This window comes from Camellia sinensis, chromosome 11, assembly GCF_055761805.1.
Source record: "Camellia sinensis isolate YWXY chromosome 11, ASM5576180v1, whole genome shotgun sequence".
NCBI lineage: Eukaryota > Viridiplantae > Streptophyta > Magnoliopsida > Ericales > Theaceae > Camellia > Camellia sinensis.
In genome coordinates this window covers 46,368,930-46,384,769 of record NC_138971.1, presented here as the reverse complement: position 1 = coordinate 46,384,769, position 15,840 = coordinate 46,368,930, and the positions used below count along the sequence as shown (strand labels likewise).

The 15,840-nt window shown below is 41.6% G+C and overlaps 1 protein-coding gene across 1 annotated transcript; it reads left to right on the top strand.

Annotated features, from left to right (window-relative positions):
• The first annotated feature begins 354 nt into the window (after positions 1 to 354).
• LOC145802308 (uncharacterized) lies at positions 355 to 1,681 on the top strand. The gene is made up of 3 exons (XM_082894998.1): positions 355 to 693; positions 984 to 1,182; positions 1,599 to 1,681. Exons 1-3 carry the CDS (start codon positions 355 to 357, stop codon positions 1,679 to 1,681), a joined length of 621 nt encoding a protein of 206 aa, XP_082751124.1.
• The last annotated feature ends 14,159 nt before the right edge of the window (positions 1,682 to 15,840 follow it).

The window sequence follows — 15,840 nt, the reverse complement described above, 5'->3', positions numbered from 1 at the left end:
CCGATAATTATTGAACAGAAGTACACGCCGACCTATGAAACCATTGTTGCGATAGATGTGGCTTTAGACAAGAACCCCTGGTTGTATGATATTTGGAATATCCTAGAAAATGAGGTGTATCCGCCAGGAGCAAATGCCAAGGACAAGAGGGGAATTCGACGTCTGGCCATTCAATTTATCATCTGCAGAGGCAAGTTGTGCAAAATAGGCCATTTGGGAATGTACAAGCTATGTGTTGAGGAAAAGGAATCAAATCTCCTTATGGAGGCTATCCACGGAGGAGAGCGTAGAGCCCACATGAACGGTGTGAAGCTCACCTAAAAAATCCTTAGACAATGTTACTACTGGTCAACCATGGAAAAGGATTTTATTGGTTTTGTTTGGCAATATCACAAGTGCCAGATTCATGCCAATCGCATGAACATACCACCGTCTAAACTCTACAATATGACTTCACCATGGCCATTCTCTATTTGGGGCACAGATGTTATCGACGCAGTTACACCAAATGGATCAAACAGGCATGAATTCATTCTGGCAGCAATCGATTACTTCATAAAATGGGTAGAGGACCAGTCCTACTTTGTGCTGAAAGCATCGCATGTGACTAAGTTCATCAAGAACAACATCATTTGTAGGTACAGGGTGCCCAATGAGATTATCTTCGATAACGGGACGCACTTCAAGAAAGAGGTGATAGACTTGCTTGAGAAATATAATGTGGCTTTCCATAAGTCATCGACCTACTGGCCACAAACCAATGGAGCTGTCGAGGCTACAAACAAAAATATTAAAAGAATTCTACAGAAGATGGTAGAAACTTACATGGACTGGCCAGATAAATTGCCATTTGCACTCTGGGGCTACAAAACCTCATTCCGAACATCTACATGGCAACCCCCTATTTCCTTGTCAACAGGATGGAGGTTGTTTTTCCAATTGAAATTGAAGTGCACTCATTACGAGTTATGGCTGAGTGTCAGATAGCAGATGTAGATTGGCAGCAAAATAGGATTGAGGAGTTGATGTTGTTTGATAAGAGAAGACTAAGAGTGTTGTATCATGTTCAGGACTACCAACGCCGAATTGCCAGGGCTTTTAACAAGAAAGTTAAGTCCAGGAATCTTCAAGAAGGGGACATGGTGCTGAAAGACAATCGAGCTCTCATTCATCACCTCAGGGGCAAGTTCAAACCTAATTGGACTGGTTCTTACATCATCAAGTCAATCTGGTCACGATGGGCGGTTATTCTTATGGACTTGGATGTCCTGGAGTTCTCGCAACCAATCAATATGGACAAGTTGAAGAAATGCTACCCCTGAGAGGCTTGCTAGGCCGAAAACCCAAAAGGGCGACCTAGGCAAAAGTTAAAGCATGAAAAATTAGAAATAAAGAAAAACTGAGCTCACAAGGCTGAAAACCCTAAAGGGCAACTTTGGTAAAAGTTAGAGCGCAAAATGAGAGAGTTAATAATCGAGTGAACCTGAACCGAACTACATAAGGCCTAATTCCCATTTTTGGGATACGTAGACAACTTCATCCTGAAGTTCGACTGTAAGTATCTCTAATTCAATTGTCCTATTTGTTTTCTTGATCAGGTCATCTTTGTTCCCTATTTCTTAGTTCGAATGTGCTCTTTATTTCGAGGAGAAAAGCTGATGACATTGCAAAGCAGCAGTGATATGCAGCCAGGTGCAATTATGATTTCTTTTGATTTGTTATTGTACATCTTGAGAATCGATTCTGTGCCTGTCAAGTGGTGATCGTTTCCGAAAATTGTTTTGAAAAGTTTTAATAAAAGTTAATTTTGTTCAAAATTTTACCCTTTTACAACTTGGCCCTTTTTTGGGACCGACAGGAAAATTTTCAGTACTCGCAACTTTAATTTTATTGATTTCAACACAATTACATTCTCCAAACTCTTTGATTTAGATCAAAGTTGCTTTTTACATCTTAAAACTTGAAAAGAAAATATTAAAATAGTAAAACTAGGGGCACAACTAAGTCAAGTGGCTCTATGCCAAAAACGGCCCAACCTCTGCCTCCTCTTCAAGCCAAGCCAAACACTCCTCAGACAGGATGTAACTGAAACTAATGGCAGGGGCCAAAATCTCTCTCGCCCTCCAGGCCGCAAGATACCGGGGCAGGTGCGAGGCGTGAACTGAAAATGAAGCTATATATTCCACTCCCTCATCTGGACGTATCTGATCATGCCCGAACTGGCATTGGAACCAAAGAGGAAAATAGAATACGCAATGTGTAAGGCCAATCAACTCTGCACCCGACTGTCGCGACATGTTGTAGCTCATCACAACCACATTGAGCCAGGGGCAACGCCAAGTTATGTTAGATGCGGACCGGCTACACATCCAATCACACCACAACCCTTCTGAGGGGAAATCCACTAGTTGTTGACAAAAAAATTAAGCTCGAGCCGAATACTCAGGGCAAGGAGCTGCTACTTGCAGTTTATCCATAAGCCGTACCCGGGGAGGGATGAAAAATAAGAGAGATTAAAGAATAGAGAGGTGTACGGTGAGAGAAAAGTAAGGAAAGGGGTTTTAAGAGAAAAACAGAGAATGAGTGTTGAGTGATGTAAGAATCATAAATTAGAAGGGTGGAAAATAATACCTGGAGAAGTAGCAGACTCCCTGTCGGGAGTGATCTCTCCGCAGCAGAAAGCATCTAAACCCATCAAGGCTTCAGCCAATGCCAAACCTATGCAACTCTTACCCTCTTTCAGACGTTATGTTACTTCGATGAACCGGATGCTAGCTCCGCCGAAACTAAGGGCAAGGAGGAATTGTGAGAGAAGGCATAAACAGAGAGCATGTTGCCAGCAGCCTCGCTAATGAAGGTCACTCGTGTCTCCAATAGCGAAAAATTGATAAACTAAACCGGGGATGTCTAGCTCCCCATCATGTGCCAAAGACCGAGCCTCAGGTAATGATAACCCACACATCCATCCCAAAGCTTGGGCATTGCCAAAATGGGGTGGCGGCATGATTTCTTCATTGCGCCAGGACTCCATTAATGCTTGAAATTCCTCAAGTGTTAGACACACCTCTTGTGATCCAAATTGAAACACATGTGTGATTGGGTTCCAACATCAAATAGCGGCGTGAAGGAATGGAAAACAAAGAGAAGTGCAACTCAGAGGAAAAAGGGCATTTAGGCCAAAACGCGAAATTCACCTTTTCCAAGCCGTCTAAAGTGGCTATCCAGTCTTGGAGCCTATTGTTGCATAGTGTCTCCATTTTGAGAGCAAAATATCAAAGACTTGCTATTCTACCAGAAAAACAGCATTTATAGAGAATGAGAAGGAGCTGTGCTTGACAGCTGGGTAGCACTGACCGATCACACACTGAGGCCCGGTCGTGCCTCAATGAAGCTCGGCAGTGCATATTTAAGCCCGGCCGAGTCTAAATGATGGCTCAGATTAGTGCAGTTGCAGGAAAAGCTAACATTTGCCTTGACATACCACAGTTGTATTTTGAGTCTTGTTTTGTTTGTATCAAATGTTTTTTAGTATTTTCAAGTTGTTTTTATTTTGTTTTCCTATTATCGAGTTGTGTTTCACATTTTGTCTGGTTGTGGGTAGTTATCTAATTCAAGGATGAATGCAAGAGCAAATATTCGTTGTTTTAAGTCTTATGTGAAGTTACCATGCAAAGGTTATGCTATTCATTACATGCAAATACCATTCATCACATTGTGCAAGGAAATCATTTAAAAAACTTGTCTTTTATAACTAGTGGGTCCAACCCCGATTAGCGTTTTACAAGGCAAAAAAACAAAAAAAAATAAAAGAAAATCTTTCAAACCAAACAAAAGGGTCTATCTGAAGCTAGTCTTTAACTACAAAGCAAAAAAAAAAAAAAAACACTAAAACTAAAACTAAAACAAAATCGTCATCCTCATCAATAACCCATCCTCGCCCTCTTCCTCCTCGGCTGCGGGAGAGGTGCGTCACTATCGTTGCTAAGGCTACTGGACTACAAGTCAACCTCCCCTCCCTCATCCTCAGGGGTTGTAGACCCGTCAAAAGACTCCTCAGAAGGTGAGCGACGCCTCGCTCAGCCTCTCCCTCGATCGGCTCCCCCTCAGCCCTTTACTGGGCCCTGTCTTCGTCTGCTGGCTGTAGGAGGTCCTGCAGGCACTGTTGGCACCTGCTCAAGCTGAAAAGAGTACAAGTATCAAAATGGACTAATAGAAGAATAAACAGTATGGCAACAAAATTGAACTATAGACGGAATGTACCTCTATCCCATGAGTGACTAAAGCGGTTTGCCTCCTCCATACTATAAAGAGCAGTTGATCGATCGTCCGAAAGAGGTCATCAGCATACACATGGGGTATCTTTAAATGGAATAGAATTTGAGAAAGGTAGACAAAAGTGATAGAGAATAATGAACAGAAATGGTAGAAAAAAAAACAAAATAAAGTAAAGTGCAGAGAGTAGAAGCATAAAGAAATGTGTACCTGCTCGATGCTAAGAGCGAACACTAGCCTGCGGTCCTTCTCCTCGATGTGCTCAAGCGGGATCTGCTCAATCACTCCATCTGGACGCATGTACATGATCTCAGTGGGAATTACTGGAAACCCAGGAATGGGAGCAACGACAAGGGCACCTCCAATAGGGGCGTCGCCAACTGCAGCAGCAGCAACAACCTCCAACACAACGAGAACTATGCCCGAGGTAAGAGACACCATCACTCGAGTGTGTAAGAATGTAATGAAGTCGCCCGACTCGTGATGTCGATCACCATCCTCGCCCAACATCAGGAGGTCAATCTGAGGACCGTCCTGCAGGTCATCAACTACCCTCATGATTGGAGGAGGAGGATGTGGAATGTCAGGGTCAGCAACGCCCCGCATCTGGCGGATGAACCTCCCTCCCAAGTATTAAGCCCAGCCAAAGAGGCCCTCAAATAGAATCCACATGGTAAAGGCATGCCATGCAATGACATAGGTCATCCTCGATGCCTAGGGAATGTCTGCCCAAGGATGACAGTCAACCTGTGAAATCAGTGCAGTGTCAGAAATCAGTGCAGTATGAGAATGGCAGTGCGGTATAAAAGCAACAATATGAGAATGACTGTGTTGTGTGGGAAATAGTGCAGTATGCTTATAGTATGTAACAGTTAAATGGTGGTATTTTGTTACCTAGTCTGCAGTGATCATGTCAAAGAAACAATGGAAGTAGGGGAAATCTCGGTCTACGCAGCGACGGAGCTCAAATCTAGAGTTGAGCAGGGTACTGACAACTCGATCGACCTCACCGAGACTGGAGCCAAAGAGGTGAAGTATGTATAAACATAGAGCTACAAATACAAAAAGATGAATGAAGTAACTAAGCAGAAAATGCCAAGCCAAGATAAGTAGAAAAGGTAGAATGAACAAAATGCACGGAAAAGATGAGTGTGAGGCATACCTCCTAAACCCCCAAGTAGCCGCAAGTGAATCCGCCTTGCGGAAAAAGAAGGAGCTCATATAGTAGTATAAGGTGGCCAGGCCGGCGCCACCCCAATCATACCCTGTCACTTGGAAGAGGTGCACCAGTGCCCCCAAAAGGTACAACCCCACGGTATTTTACCTGTTCACAAACAAGGAAGTACCGAGGAGATACATAAAGAAACTGCGGGTGTACTATGCGACCTTATCTATAGTAGTGAGCTAGGACTCAGAGAAATAATCATAAAACCAATGTACCTCACCATCCCGTGACTGGTGATGTCCGAGATCGCTCCAAGAAGCTGACGATGTGCGGCTCTCCACTGCGTCATGTCAGGATTGCATGGAATCGGGCCACCAACTCCAACCCACAAACCAATGAGCATCAAAAAATCGTGCGGGGTTAAAGTCAGCTCCCCGATCGATGAGAAGTGGAATGAATCTATGGTGTCCCGCCATCTCTCAACCAAGGCCCCCTACAACAGCAACTCGGCCCTCATCTGTATGAGCCCTGAGTAGAAGGGCCCAAAGCCGGATGTATCAACTAGTGTGCGGACCTCTGCAAGCAGCCTATCATAGCAGCGCTGGGGTCTGGATATGGATCCGTATCCGCCAATCCTCCTGGCTATCATATGTAAATGGGAAATATATGGCATTTAACTAGTGGTCTACTTGTGAGATTCAACAATGCACGAAAACAAAGGAAATTTGCTTACCGTGGAGGCGTCGGCAGACAAGTGCTTCGTGGGCTCTCGTAGCAAGATATCCTCGTCTATCCCGGGGATGAGGCCATTGAATCTCAAAATACCATCCGGGGGTGGAGCATGTGTGCGTGATCGGCTGGTGGCTGCATCAAATGGCCTATTAATGAGGGGAGGCAATACGGAAGCGTCTTCGGCCTCCATGTCTGCGCCTAGGGTAGCCCCAATACCAGTGGCGAGGTTCAGGATGGGAACTTTGTCACTAGCCATGGAGAAGAGTGGAGCAAATGAAAAGAAAACAACAAAAATGTAGGGGACTAAACCCTAGGACAGAGAAAATGAGAGGGGAAAGTGAAAACACGAGAGTGAGTACACAAAAAACCAAGAAAACCCGTAAGAAACAAGTTAAAAACAATGAGAAACCTTAAAATTTGACCGAATCAAAATCCAATCGGTTCAAAATATAGAGGAGGAAAAGGGTTTCGAAGCAAAATGGCAAGGGTTATTAGGTATTGCAAATAAAGGGGGAAATCTAGAGAGAGAGAGAGAGAGAGAGAGGAAGGGATTTTGGATGAGAGGGTTTGCGAAAATAGGGTTTGAGTTTGTTTTAAACAAATAAACCTCGAGGATAGGCCGAAACTGCCCCTACCGCTATCGAAGCCCGGCCGGCTGTCGTGATGCCCGACCATGCTTCATTGAGGCTTGGCCGGCTCTTAGTGTAAACCTAGTCTAGTTTTTGTTTTTCTTTGTTGTATTTTGTTTCTTGTATTATGAAGAGAAAACAAGAAAAAAAAAATAAAGAGAAAAAAATAGGGTTGAAAAGGAAAAAAAACCAAAACAAGAAAGTTGAAAAGAGAGAGAGAGAGAGAGAGAGAGAGAGAGAGAGAGAGAGAGAGAGAGAGTCGGAAAAGGAAAACAAGGAAAATAAGAGAGCAAAAAAAGAGAAGAAAGCAAAGAGAAGGAAAGGAAAATATGAAAAGAGTGAAAAAGAAAATAAAGAATTTTTGTTCATTTGGATTTATTATACGAATGCATGATTTGATTCATAATTTGTTTGTTTAAACTCATTTGTTTAACTCATAGTTTAAGTCGCAATTTAATCTGTTTAAATTTGTTTAAACTGTTCTATTAGTTTATAAATTGTTTTGCCTAAATTGTTTGTTTTGTTATATCGTAAACAAACGATATTGTATGTACGGTTCATTCAAAGGAGTTCCAGATAAAATCATTCGTGCCACAGTAAAATCATCATCCATTTGCAACTAAATTGAAACGCCATGCATTGTGCCCATTGTTTCAACACATTGGTAGATTGGCTTTCACTTTACTTCGCTTTAATTGTTTTAATTCATGTTTCTTATTCACGCTTAGGCGATTTGTTTGTTCTTTTATCAATCCAATCTTTCCTCCTCTTGCGTCCGATGCATTAGGATTGTATCTTCGGTTAAAAATGGCAAGTGCGCCTGTTCGTTCACACCATCTTTCCTCCTCTCATGTGTGACGTGTTAGGATTGTACATTCGGTAAAAAATGGCAGGGGCGCCTGTTCGTTCACACCACCTTTCAATCCTCTCACATGTGATGCGTTAGGATTGTATCTTCGGTTAAAAACATTGGGTGCGGCCCGTGTTCACACCAATCTTTCCTCCTCTCGCGTGCAACGCGTTAGGATTGTACCTTCGGTTAGAAACAACAGGTGCACCTATTCGTTCATACCATCTTTCCTCCTCTTGTGTGCAACGTGTTAGGATTGTACCATCGGTTAAAAATAACAGGAGCGCCTATTCGTTCACACCAGTTTTCAATCCTCTCACGTGTGACGCGTTAAGATTGTATCTTCGATAAAAAACATCAGGTGCGCTCGGTGTTCACACCAATTGTTCCTCCTTTTGCATGCGATGCGTTAGGATTGTTCGGTTAAAAACAGCAGGTGTGCATGTTCGTTCACACCATCTTTCCTCCTCTCGCGTGCGACGCGTTAGGATTGTACCTTCGATTAAAAATGGCAGGTGCGTTTGTTCGTTCACACCACCTTTCAATCCTCTCGCATGTGATGCGTCAGGATTGTATCTTCGCTTTGAAACCACCCTCAAAGAAAAGGAAAAACCAAGAAATTGAGGAGGTTACAGAGATGCCTAGAGGTGAACACAATTATGGAAAGCAAGAAATAAAGGCTATCAACTCAAATAGGTTGGTGGCTAAGGCCTAAACCACCAAGCCTATGAGGACCATTACACTACAAGCATACTATACAAAGCATGAATGAAGCTAACACATAAAAACAATCCTAAAACAGTACAAAAAAGTGCTGGAATGAAGACAAAAAACAACTACAACAACTATCTAAAATATTGAAGAATTTAAACTAGCACACAAGCACAAGGAGAGGAGGCTAACCCCTTCACTCTTAGGACTTCAAAACATAATTTTTGCCTCTAAAAAAACCTCTGAAAATTAGTGGTAAAAAACTTAAAAAAGGTTATGAGAAGGTGTAAAACACAAGAGCAAAGGCCTTAGAAGCAAGGTTTAAAGAAGGGTTGTCAACCCCTCGACCCTTAATGGCCTTAAACCATAAGTTTTAGCCAAAAAGACAAGTAATAAACAGCTCAAAAACATCAAGAAAATATAGAAAACAAGTAGTGTAAAGATGGTACAAAAGCACTAGAAGGTATACCTCTTAAAAAAGAATGATCCCTTGAGTTACAAACCACAAATTTCACACTCTCAAGTGCCGCAAGAGCTAAAATTCAAGCCACATCACCTCAGCAAGGAACTCTCTAGGTTTGGTTTAGAGTGTTTGAGCAAAGGCTATGTAAGGTGCAAAAGAGAGAGAGAATTATAAAGAGAGAGAGACAGAGAGAGAATTTTTCAAAATTTTGCTCTTCCAAAAATATTTTCTCACTCCTAAATTTTTCCAACCTCTCTAACGAAAGGAATGTCATCTATATCTAGAAAATCATGTGCCTATCTCGAAAGTATATGTATACATATAGCTAGAATGGTGCATGCACATGGGGGGACAGCTGGCAGAAAAATATCTGATTTTTTGCACTAGTGGCTGGCAGGCCACATTAGTGGGTGGCATGCCAAACTAGTCGGTCTGCAAGTCCCTAGATGCATAGGCCTAAAAAAAACACTATTTTGGTCCAAAACAAGGCACAAGGTTTGTAGGTTTAACACTGAGGTTTCCTGCTGAGAAAGTCAAGCACTTGACAAGCGTACACATTCATCATTGAGTGATCAATCAGTAGTGCTGTGGACACTCCATTTTTGACCACACGCAAGGCTCAAGCATTTTTTCTGGTACACTCGATGATGAAAGTGGTATTGTGCATGGTTCGAGGTCTCAATGAAGGGGCCATGTTTTAAGCTCTAAAACAATCCCAAATCTCCCATATTTCCAATGATTATACCCAAGAAATCCACTTTTACACCTTGTGCTACCTTATGTTGAGGCTGAAACAGAAAAACAGGGGAATGCATTAAGGCCCGGCCGTGCCTCAATGAAGGCCGGTCGTGGCTATTGAGGACCGGCCTGGCTTTAGTAGCAAGAAACGCTATTCTGGACGAGAGGCCGCCAGCTATCCATTTTTGAAGATATTTATGATATTTTTGGCTCAAATTCTATAAAAACGACCATATATCTCTGTTTTGAGGGCTGGAGAATTTCAAGAAAGTCTATATACCACCTTGAGAGCTCCTTTTTCCCCTTCTTCTTGTGCAAGCAACACTTTGAGTTAACCTACCACCTTGAACCTATATTCATACACCATACACACCTTCATACCGTGGTCTAGGAACCTTGGTTGAGCCTTGAACACCATAATTCAAGCTTGAGAGTATGTTGGAGCTTAGTTTGATCACAAACAAAAAGCTTACTTCCTTGAGAGGTAAACGCTTGCTATCTTCCCTCTTGTTTTCATTTCTTTCATTTGCTACCTAGTTCTTATTGTTTTGTGTTGTTTTGATCCTATTCTAGGTGTTTAAGTTTGGGTTTGAAGAGTTCCAAAAGAGTAGGGAGAGTTTACTCTTTCTAAACCTTTACCTATTTTTCTTTCTTCTCTACACTGATTTTCAGACTTTAAAAAAGGCTAAAAACCATGCTTTGAGGTTTCAAAAGTTGAGAGGTTACCCACCTCTCCTTGTTCTTGCTTACTAGCCTTGTTTCCGCTCTTTGTTGTTTACCTTTTTAGGCTCTTTTCTTGCATTTTTAGCCACTACTTTTCATCTATTTAGGGTTGTTTTAGAGCTGTCTTAAGTTGTTTAAATAGTTCATGCTTCGATTAGCATAATTGTTGTTTCATAAATTTGTATACATGGCTTGTTGTCTATTGTTTAAGGCTTTTATTCAATTCATTTCCTTATTTAAGAACCTCATTTTAATAATCAACTTACCATTCATCTCTTTCATTTGAGAGTTGTTTCAATCGATTGACAGTTATTCAAAATGTGAACTAGCAATTTATGCTTAATGGCTTAATCTCTACAGAGGTTCATTGCCAATGGTGTAGTCTCTCTTTCACGTTGAGAATCACCTCTGGATTGGCGTATTTCTCAGTTAGTGGACATAACAATCACCTTGGACTTAATGGATTAAAGGATGGCAAAGGCTAATGAATTTAGCTTAAAATAAACCAACTCACATAAAGAAAATGAATTATATTGCTTAGGGTTCAGTCGGATGTTATGCCGAATCCGTTGTGCCAAGAGTTGTCTAACATCAATTCATGATGTTTTGATGGATCTTGAAGCGTCTCTACCTCCCTCTTTGACTTCACTCCATGATAGGAGGAAGGGGTGGTTGTTGTTCATTTCATTTATTGATTTTTGTCCAAAATTGTGCATTGAAATCATCAAGCAATCAACTTGCTCATTGATGGTTTTGGAAACAATTCTAGCCTTCTCTCGAGACTTTCCCATGATAGAGATGTGTGAGAGAGACAAACAGAGTCCAAAATATTCTGTCTACACTATTTTCACCTCAGAGCACAAAACAGAATTTTGCATGAAATTAAGACACGGCCGGCGTTCTTTAGGCCGAGCTAAGCTTCATTGAGGGTCAGTCGGTCATCAATGTGTGGTCAGCAATGTATTTTTGCAAAAAAAAAAAAAAAAAAAAGGAAGACAGTGGTTGAAGGTGAAACAGAGCAACCTAAGGCAGACAGTGATGTTCTTGGACCTTGTGCATGCAACCCTTGCATTTTAATGCTTCGTGCACTGTTGTTGTTAATTAATGTATTTAATATTGTTTGTTATAATTAGTCTAGTTAATTATTAATGTTGTAATTAATTAATTATTATTATTGTTTATTTATAATTTTTATAGCTAGTTTATTTATCATGGTTACCCTTATTGTAATAGCCTAGTTAGCTAGTTAATGCTTTAATTTATTCATTCGGCTTCGTAATAATTAGTTTAATTCAGACTTTGGACTTTGATTCGCACCCTTTTGCATGAGGGCAATGTTGTAATAAGTTGTATGTCTTCTAACCCCACGTCTTTCTCCCTTTTACTTATTCACTCATGGTGGTTAGTTTAGAAACATCACGTTTCATTAGCATTCTTATGCTTTGCATCCATTGTCTTACATGCATCTATGGTTCGGCTCATCACACTAACCCGATATCAAATGTTCAAATTCATTACTTGACTACGTGCTCTCTCGCATGTCTTGAATGGAATCATATGCCATTCTCATAGCTGAACCTGTAAAATACATAATGTGCGAGTTTCATTAGTTATATTGCACTAATTAGGAACATGCATATTTTTCTAATTATTTTGCTTTGTTTTGGCTTGGAGTACTAGGTGAGTAATTTTATGTTTAAGTGTCTTGTATCGAATGTTTGTGTTGCCATGTCAAAGCATGAATACCATGAGGCTAATTGGTTAAATGATATAACTGTTTAAATATCTGTGGATGAAGGATAGTTGCTTGAATTGGAATGGTTTGATTAAATGTCCATTTTAGCTCACTTTTTCAAGTGGCAAATTCACAAAACAATTTCGAAACAAAACATGAGATCAAGTGATCCAATTCTTGCAAACTAGTCTATACCTTGTGTGCGCATCACATAGTACTATAGCTAATAAATCTGAACAAGAGCATATAATGTAAATAAAAAACACATCATGATTCGTAGAGGTCGATCTTTGATCTAGCGAGTGGGGCGCTCAATTCATGGCCTTCCCCTCTCGTACTTAAGTTCCCAAGCCAAGACACTTTGGTGATGACGGACTAATGGCCTTTGGCACGAGTCTCAGGTTTCCTAAATTTCTAAAAAATATTTGGATGGCAACTCTGAAATCTGGCAAAGCAGTCCATTTTGGGCATTTGATTCAAACATCGATTTTCCTAAAAGAATTGCCGAATTTGGACTCTTTTTGTGTTTTCATTATTTCACATTGCACTTGTGAAATCAGATTCAAAACCACAAGTGGAGTCCAAACTATAGGGCTATTCACCCTTCAAAAGGACCACGGAAAAGTTGGGCTACAGGTGCCCAAGTCTTAAGGGTTGTCAAAAATAGAGTGTCTATAGTTGCCCCTCTTTGACAGAGCTCGAAGTCATGACATGATGTGAGTAAATGTCAAAGCCCAAAGACGACCCAGTTTGATAAGGCCGTAAGACTTGGGCAAATAGCCACGACATAAATAAAATGGTTTGAGCTCGCAAGCTGCCTACGTATCCACTTGTAGAGAATCAAACCAGCGTAGTTTTGGGGCAGGATGCAAATGTTATGCACGAAAAATACTTTGAAAGCTGAACTCATACCCTTCGTGAAGTCAGCTATTTTGAAAAGTTATGATCATGCAAGATGATGCACTAAGCAATAAGAGATGCAATAAGTAATAACAAGAAGTTCAGACACGTTTCACGCAGGAAGAACTAAAAAAACACACTCTAACCACGCCAAAGCCATGAAAAGAGGAGAGAAAAACCGCTCAAGGTCACGTTTCACACATCATGAGATACTCTGATCACGTTGAAATCGCAAGAAAAAAAGAAAAACCGCTCAGGGCTGCGTTTCACGCATCCTGAGATACTCTAATCACGCTGAAATAGTGAGAAGAGGAGAAAAACCGTTCAGGGTCGCACACGTCCTAAGATAAAGACCGCTCAGGGTTGCGTTTCATGCATTCTGAGATAAATGTGCTTAGTGTTGCGTTTCACGCATCCTAAGATAAAGACTACTCAGGGTTGCGTTTCACACGTCCTGAGATAAAGGCAAAAGCCACGAGACTATACTAAAAACACACAATATAATGAAAGAGTATGCATGAGGTGAACAAGTGCAATAGATGCACGAAGTGAACAAGTGCGATAGATTCACAAAGTAAACAAGATTACAAATCAATATAGTGACAACGCATGTTCCATGCAAGATAGATAACCGATGTAGGATGTTAATTGAAAGCATGTTCTATGCAAGAAATAAGAGCATATTCTATGCAAAATTGAAAGCATATTCTACGCATGAATCATGAACGATGCAGGGCACGCATGCAGCATAAGTGAATGTGAAATGCACATTCTATGCAGAAGAAGACAACAAATACGTAATTTGACAGAATGAACAAAAATGATGCTCGGCAACAACCTTCGACTTACCCCTCGGAGACTTTGCAACATGCTCGAAAGGATACACCCTATTCATTTTGGCAAGTGAAAAGCGTTCACGCACCGGAACAAAGCGGGTATTGGGAACGGCACAATCGGAACACAGTTTCAAGCTCCTTAAGAATCAATCTAGACCCAAAAGAGAACCTCTCATACAATGGCAGGGCAAAGGAGGAACAAAACCAACACCAAGCCACAAGAGAAGGCTGTCGGCCATAAGTGAAGTCTGTTAGCCATTAACAGTGGGTTGCCAGCCACTAATGTAAAAATCAGGGCAGAAATGTCTTTTCGGCACAAGTCTTTATATACACATCACCACACCTCATTTCCTCACACACCCAAGTCCGAAATCCTTCCCTCTCTCTCTCTAGGTGCTTCATCTCTCTAGATCTATGCTTTGTACGTGTTTTCCAATGCCCCATGCAAACTTTTTTCATAAACCCTTGATCCTCTACACTTTGAACCTATCAGATTTTGTTTTCGTTGATTTTTTTGCATTTTCAACACTTCGGGCTTGTTTCCCTCGAGTTTCTCTTGGGTTTTGCAAATTTTCTCAGGTTTTGACTTTTTCTTTCATTTTGTCTCTCCTAGGGTTGACCTTTTCCATGTTTTCCCTCTTTTCTCCATTTTTCTTCATTTTTCACCCACTTTCCAGATAGCGGATGATGTTCCACATGATGGTGCTCCTCTTGAGGTTCACCTCCACTATCACCCCCTGTCAAGGTTGAGGAGCTGGCAGTCGTTGAGGTCGGCGAGACGACAGAGGGCATTGCAGCCGACTTTAAGGCAAAGTTCACACCAGGACTCGAGCCTAAGCCACAACCGTTGAGGATACGGCCCTTTGATCCGATCACTTATCACCCTCGCACGCACATACTGGCGCCTGGCAACATAATGCGCTTTGATGATTTTGCTGGTGGCATGCCAGAGCACGTTTTGCTGAGAGAGCCGTACTCCCACTTTTCCTGCGATGCTTTTAAGGTACAAACTTTATTTTCATGTTTTCTTGCCTTTCATTTGACTATATTTCTTACACTACCTTTCGTCTGAATGCTCTTTTATCATTGTCTTTCATCTGATTCAACCTTTCTTTGCCACAAGGGGACTCTCGTTCTTATAGGGGATATGGGGTAGTGACAATAAGAGACTGGTATTATGAGCTCCCTCCCGAGGTCTGCAACCTCGTTGATGAGGCTATCTTTGGCCTATTCTGCACTGAACTCTCACAACATATGGCGAGTTGGGCTCTTCTTGGAATGTTGATGGAGAGGTGGTGGAACACCACTAACTCTTTCCACTTCTTTTCTGCTGGAGAGATGACGATGACTCCCTATGATTTCTCTATGATCATAGGCTTAGGAGTAGGGGGTGATCCGATCCCCTTTGATATGGATATGAGCCAGTAGGAGGTGGCTTGGATCTACCTGCTTGGAGCGCGCCCAACTATATACAGGTCAACGATTGTGAGATACAGTTGGTTCCCCGAGCACTTCTGCAGGAGTGAGCCCGAGACACCAGAGGAGGTAAAGTAGTATGTCCAAGGTTTCTTGATGTTCCTTCTCAATACCATCTTGTTTGCGAACAGATGAAACACCGTGGGTTTATACTTACTGAGTGCCCTCGTGACCTTACCCCGAGTTCAGTTCTATGACTGGAATGGAGCTAGCCTCGCCACACTCTATGGCTATATGAGTTTCACTTCCCGCATGAGAGGAGATTGGGTCGGAGAATACTGGAGAGCCTGGAAGGTATGCATCACACCTTTCTGCTTTTGCACTTTCTGTTAACACATTGTGCTTTCTACTTTGTACTTTTTATTTTATATCTGTTCACAACTTGTGCTTTCTGCTTTGCACTTTTTGTTTTACATCTGTTCATAACTTGTGCTTTCTACTTTGCACTTTTTGTTTTATATATGTTGACACATTGTGGATAACACTGCTAACCTTTTCTTACAGTTATGGGTTTACACCTATTTTCCGGCTCTGGCTCCAGAGCCAGTAGATGAGATCCTTTCTGTCGTGCCCTACTCACAGTGATATGACGGCCAGTGTTAGCGCCGGA

Bases quoted from the DNA above. Each gene is read 5' to 3' on its own strand.
- LOC145802308 (XM_082894998.1), top strand. From the start codon at position 355: ATGGAAAAGGATTTTATTGGTTTTGTTTGGCAATATCACAAGTGCCAG. The intron at 694-983 runs GTGATAGACTTG...GCTGAGTGTCAG, and splicing joins GGACGCACTTCAAGAAAGAG to ATAGCAGATGTAGATTGGCA. The intron at 1,183-1,598 runs GCAAGTTCAAAC...TTTCTTGATCAG, and splicing joins TCTCATTCATCACCTCAGGG to GTCATCTTTGTTCCCTATTT.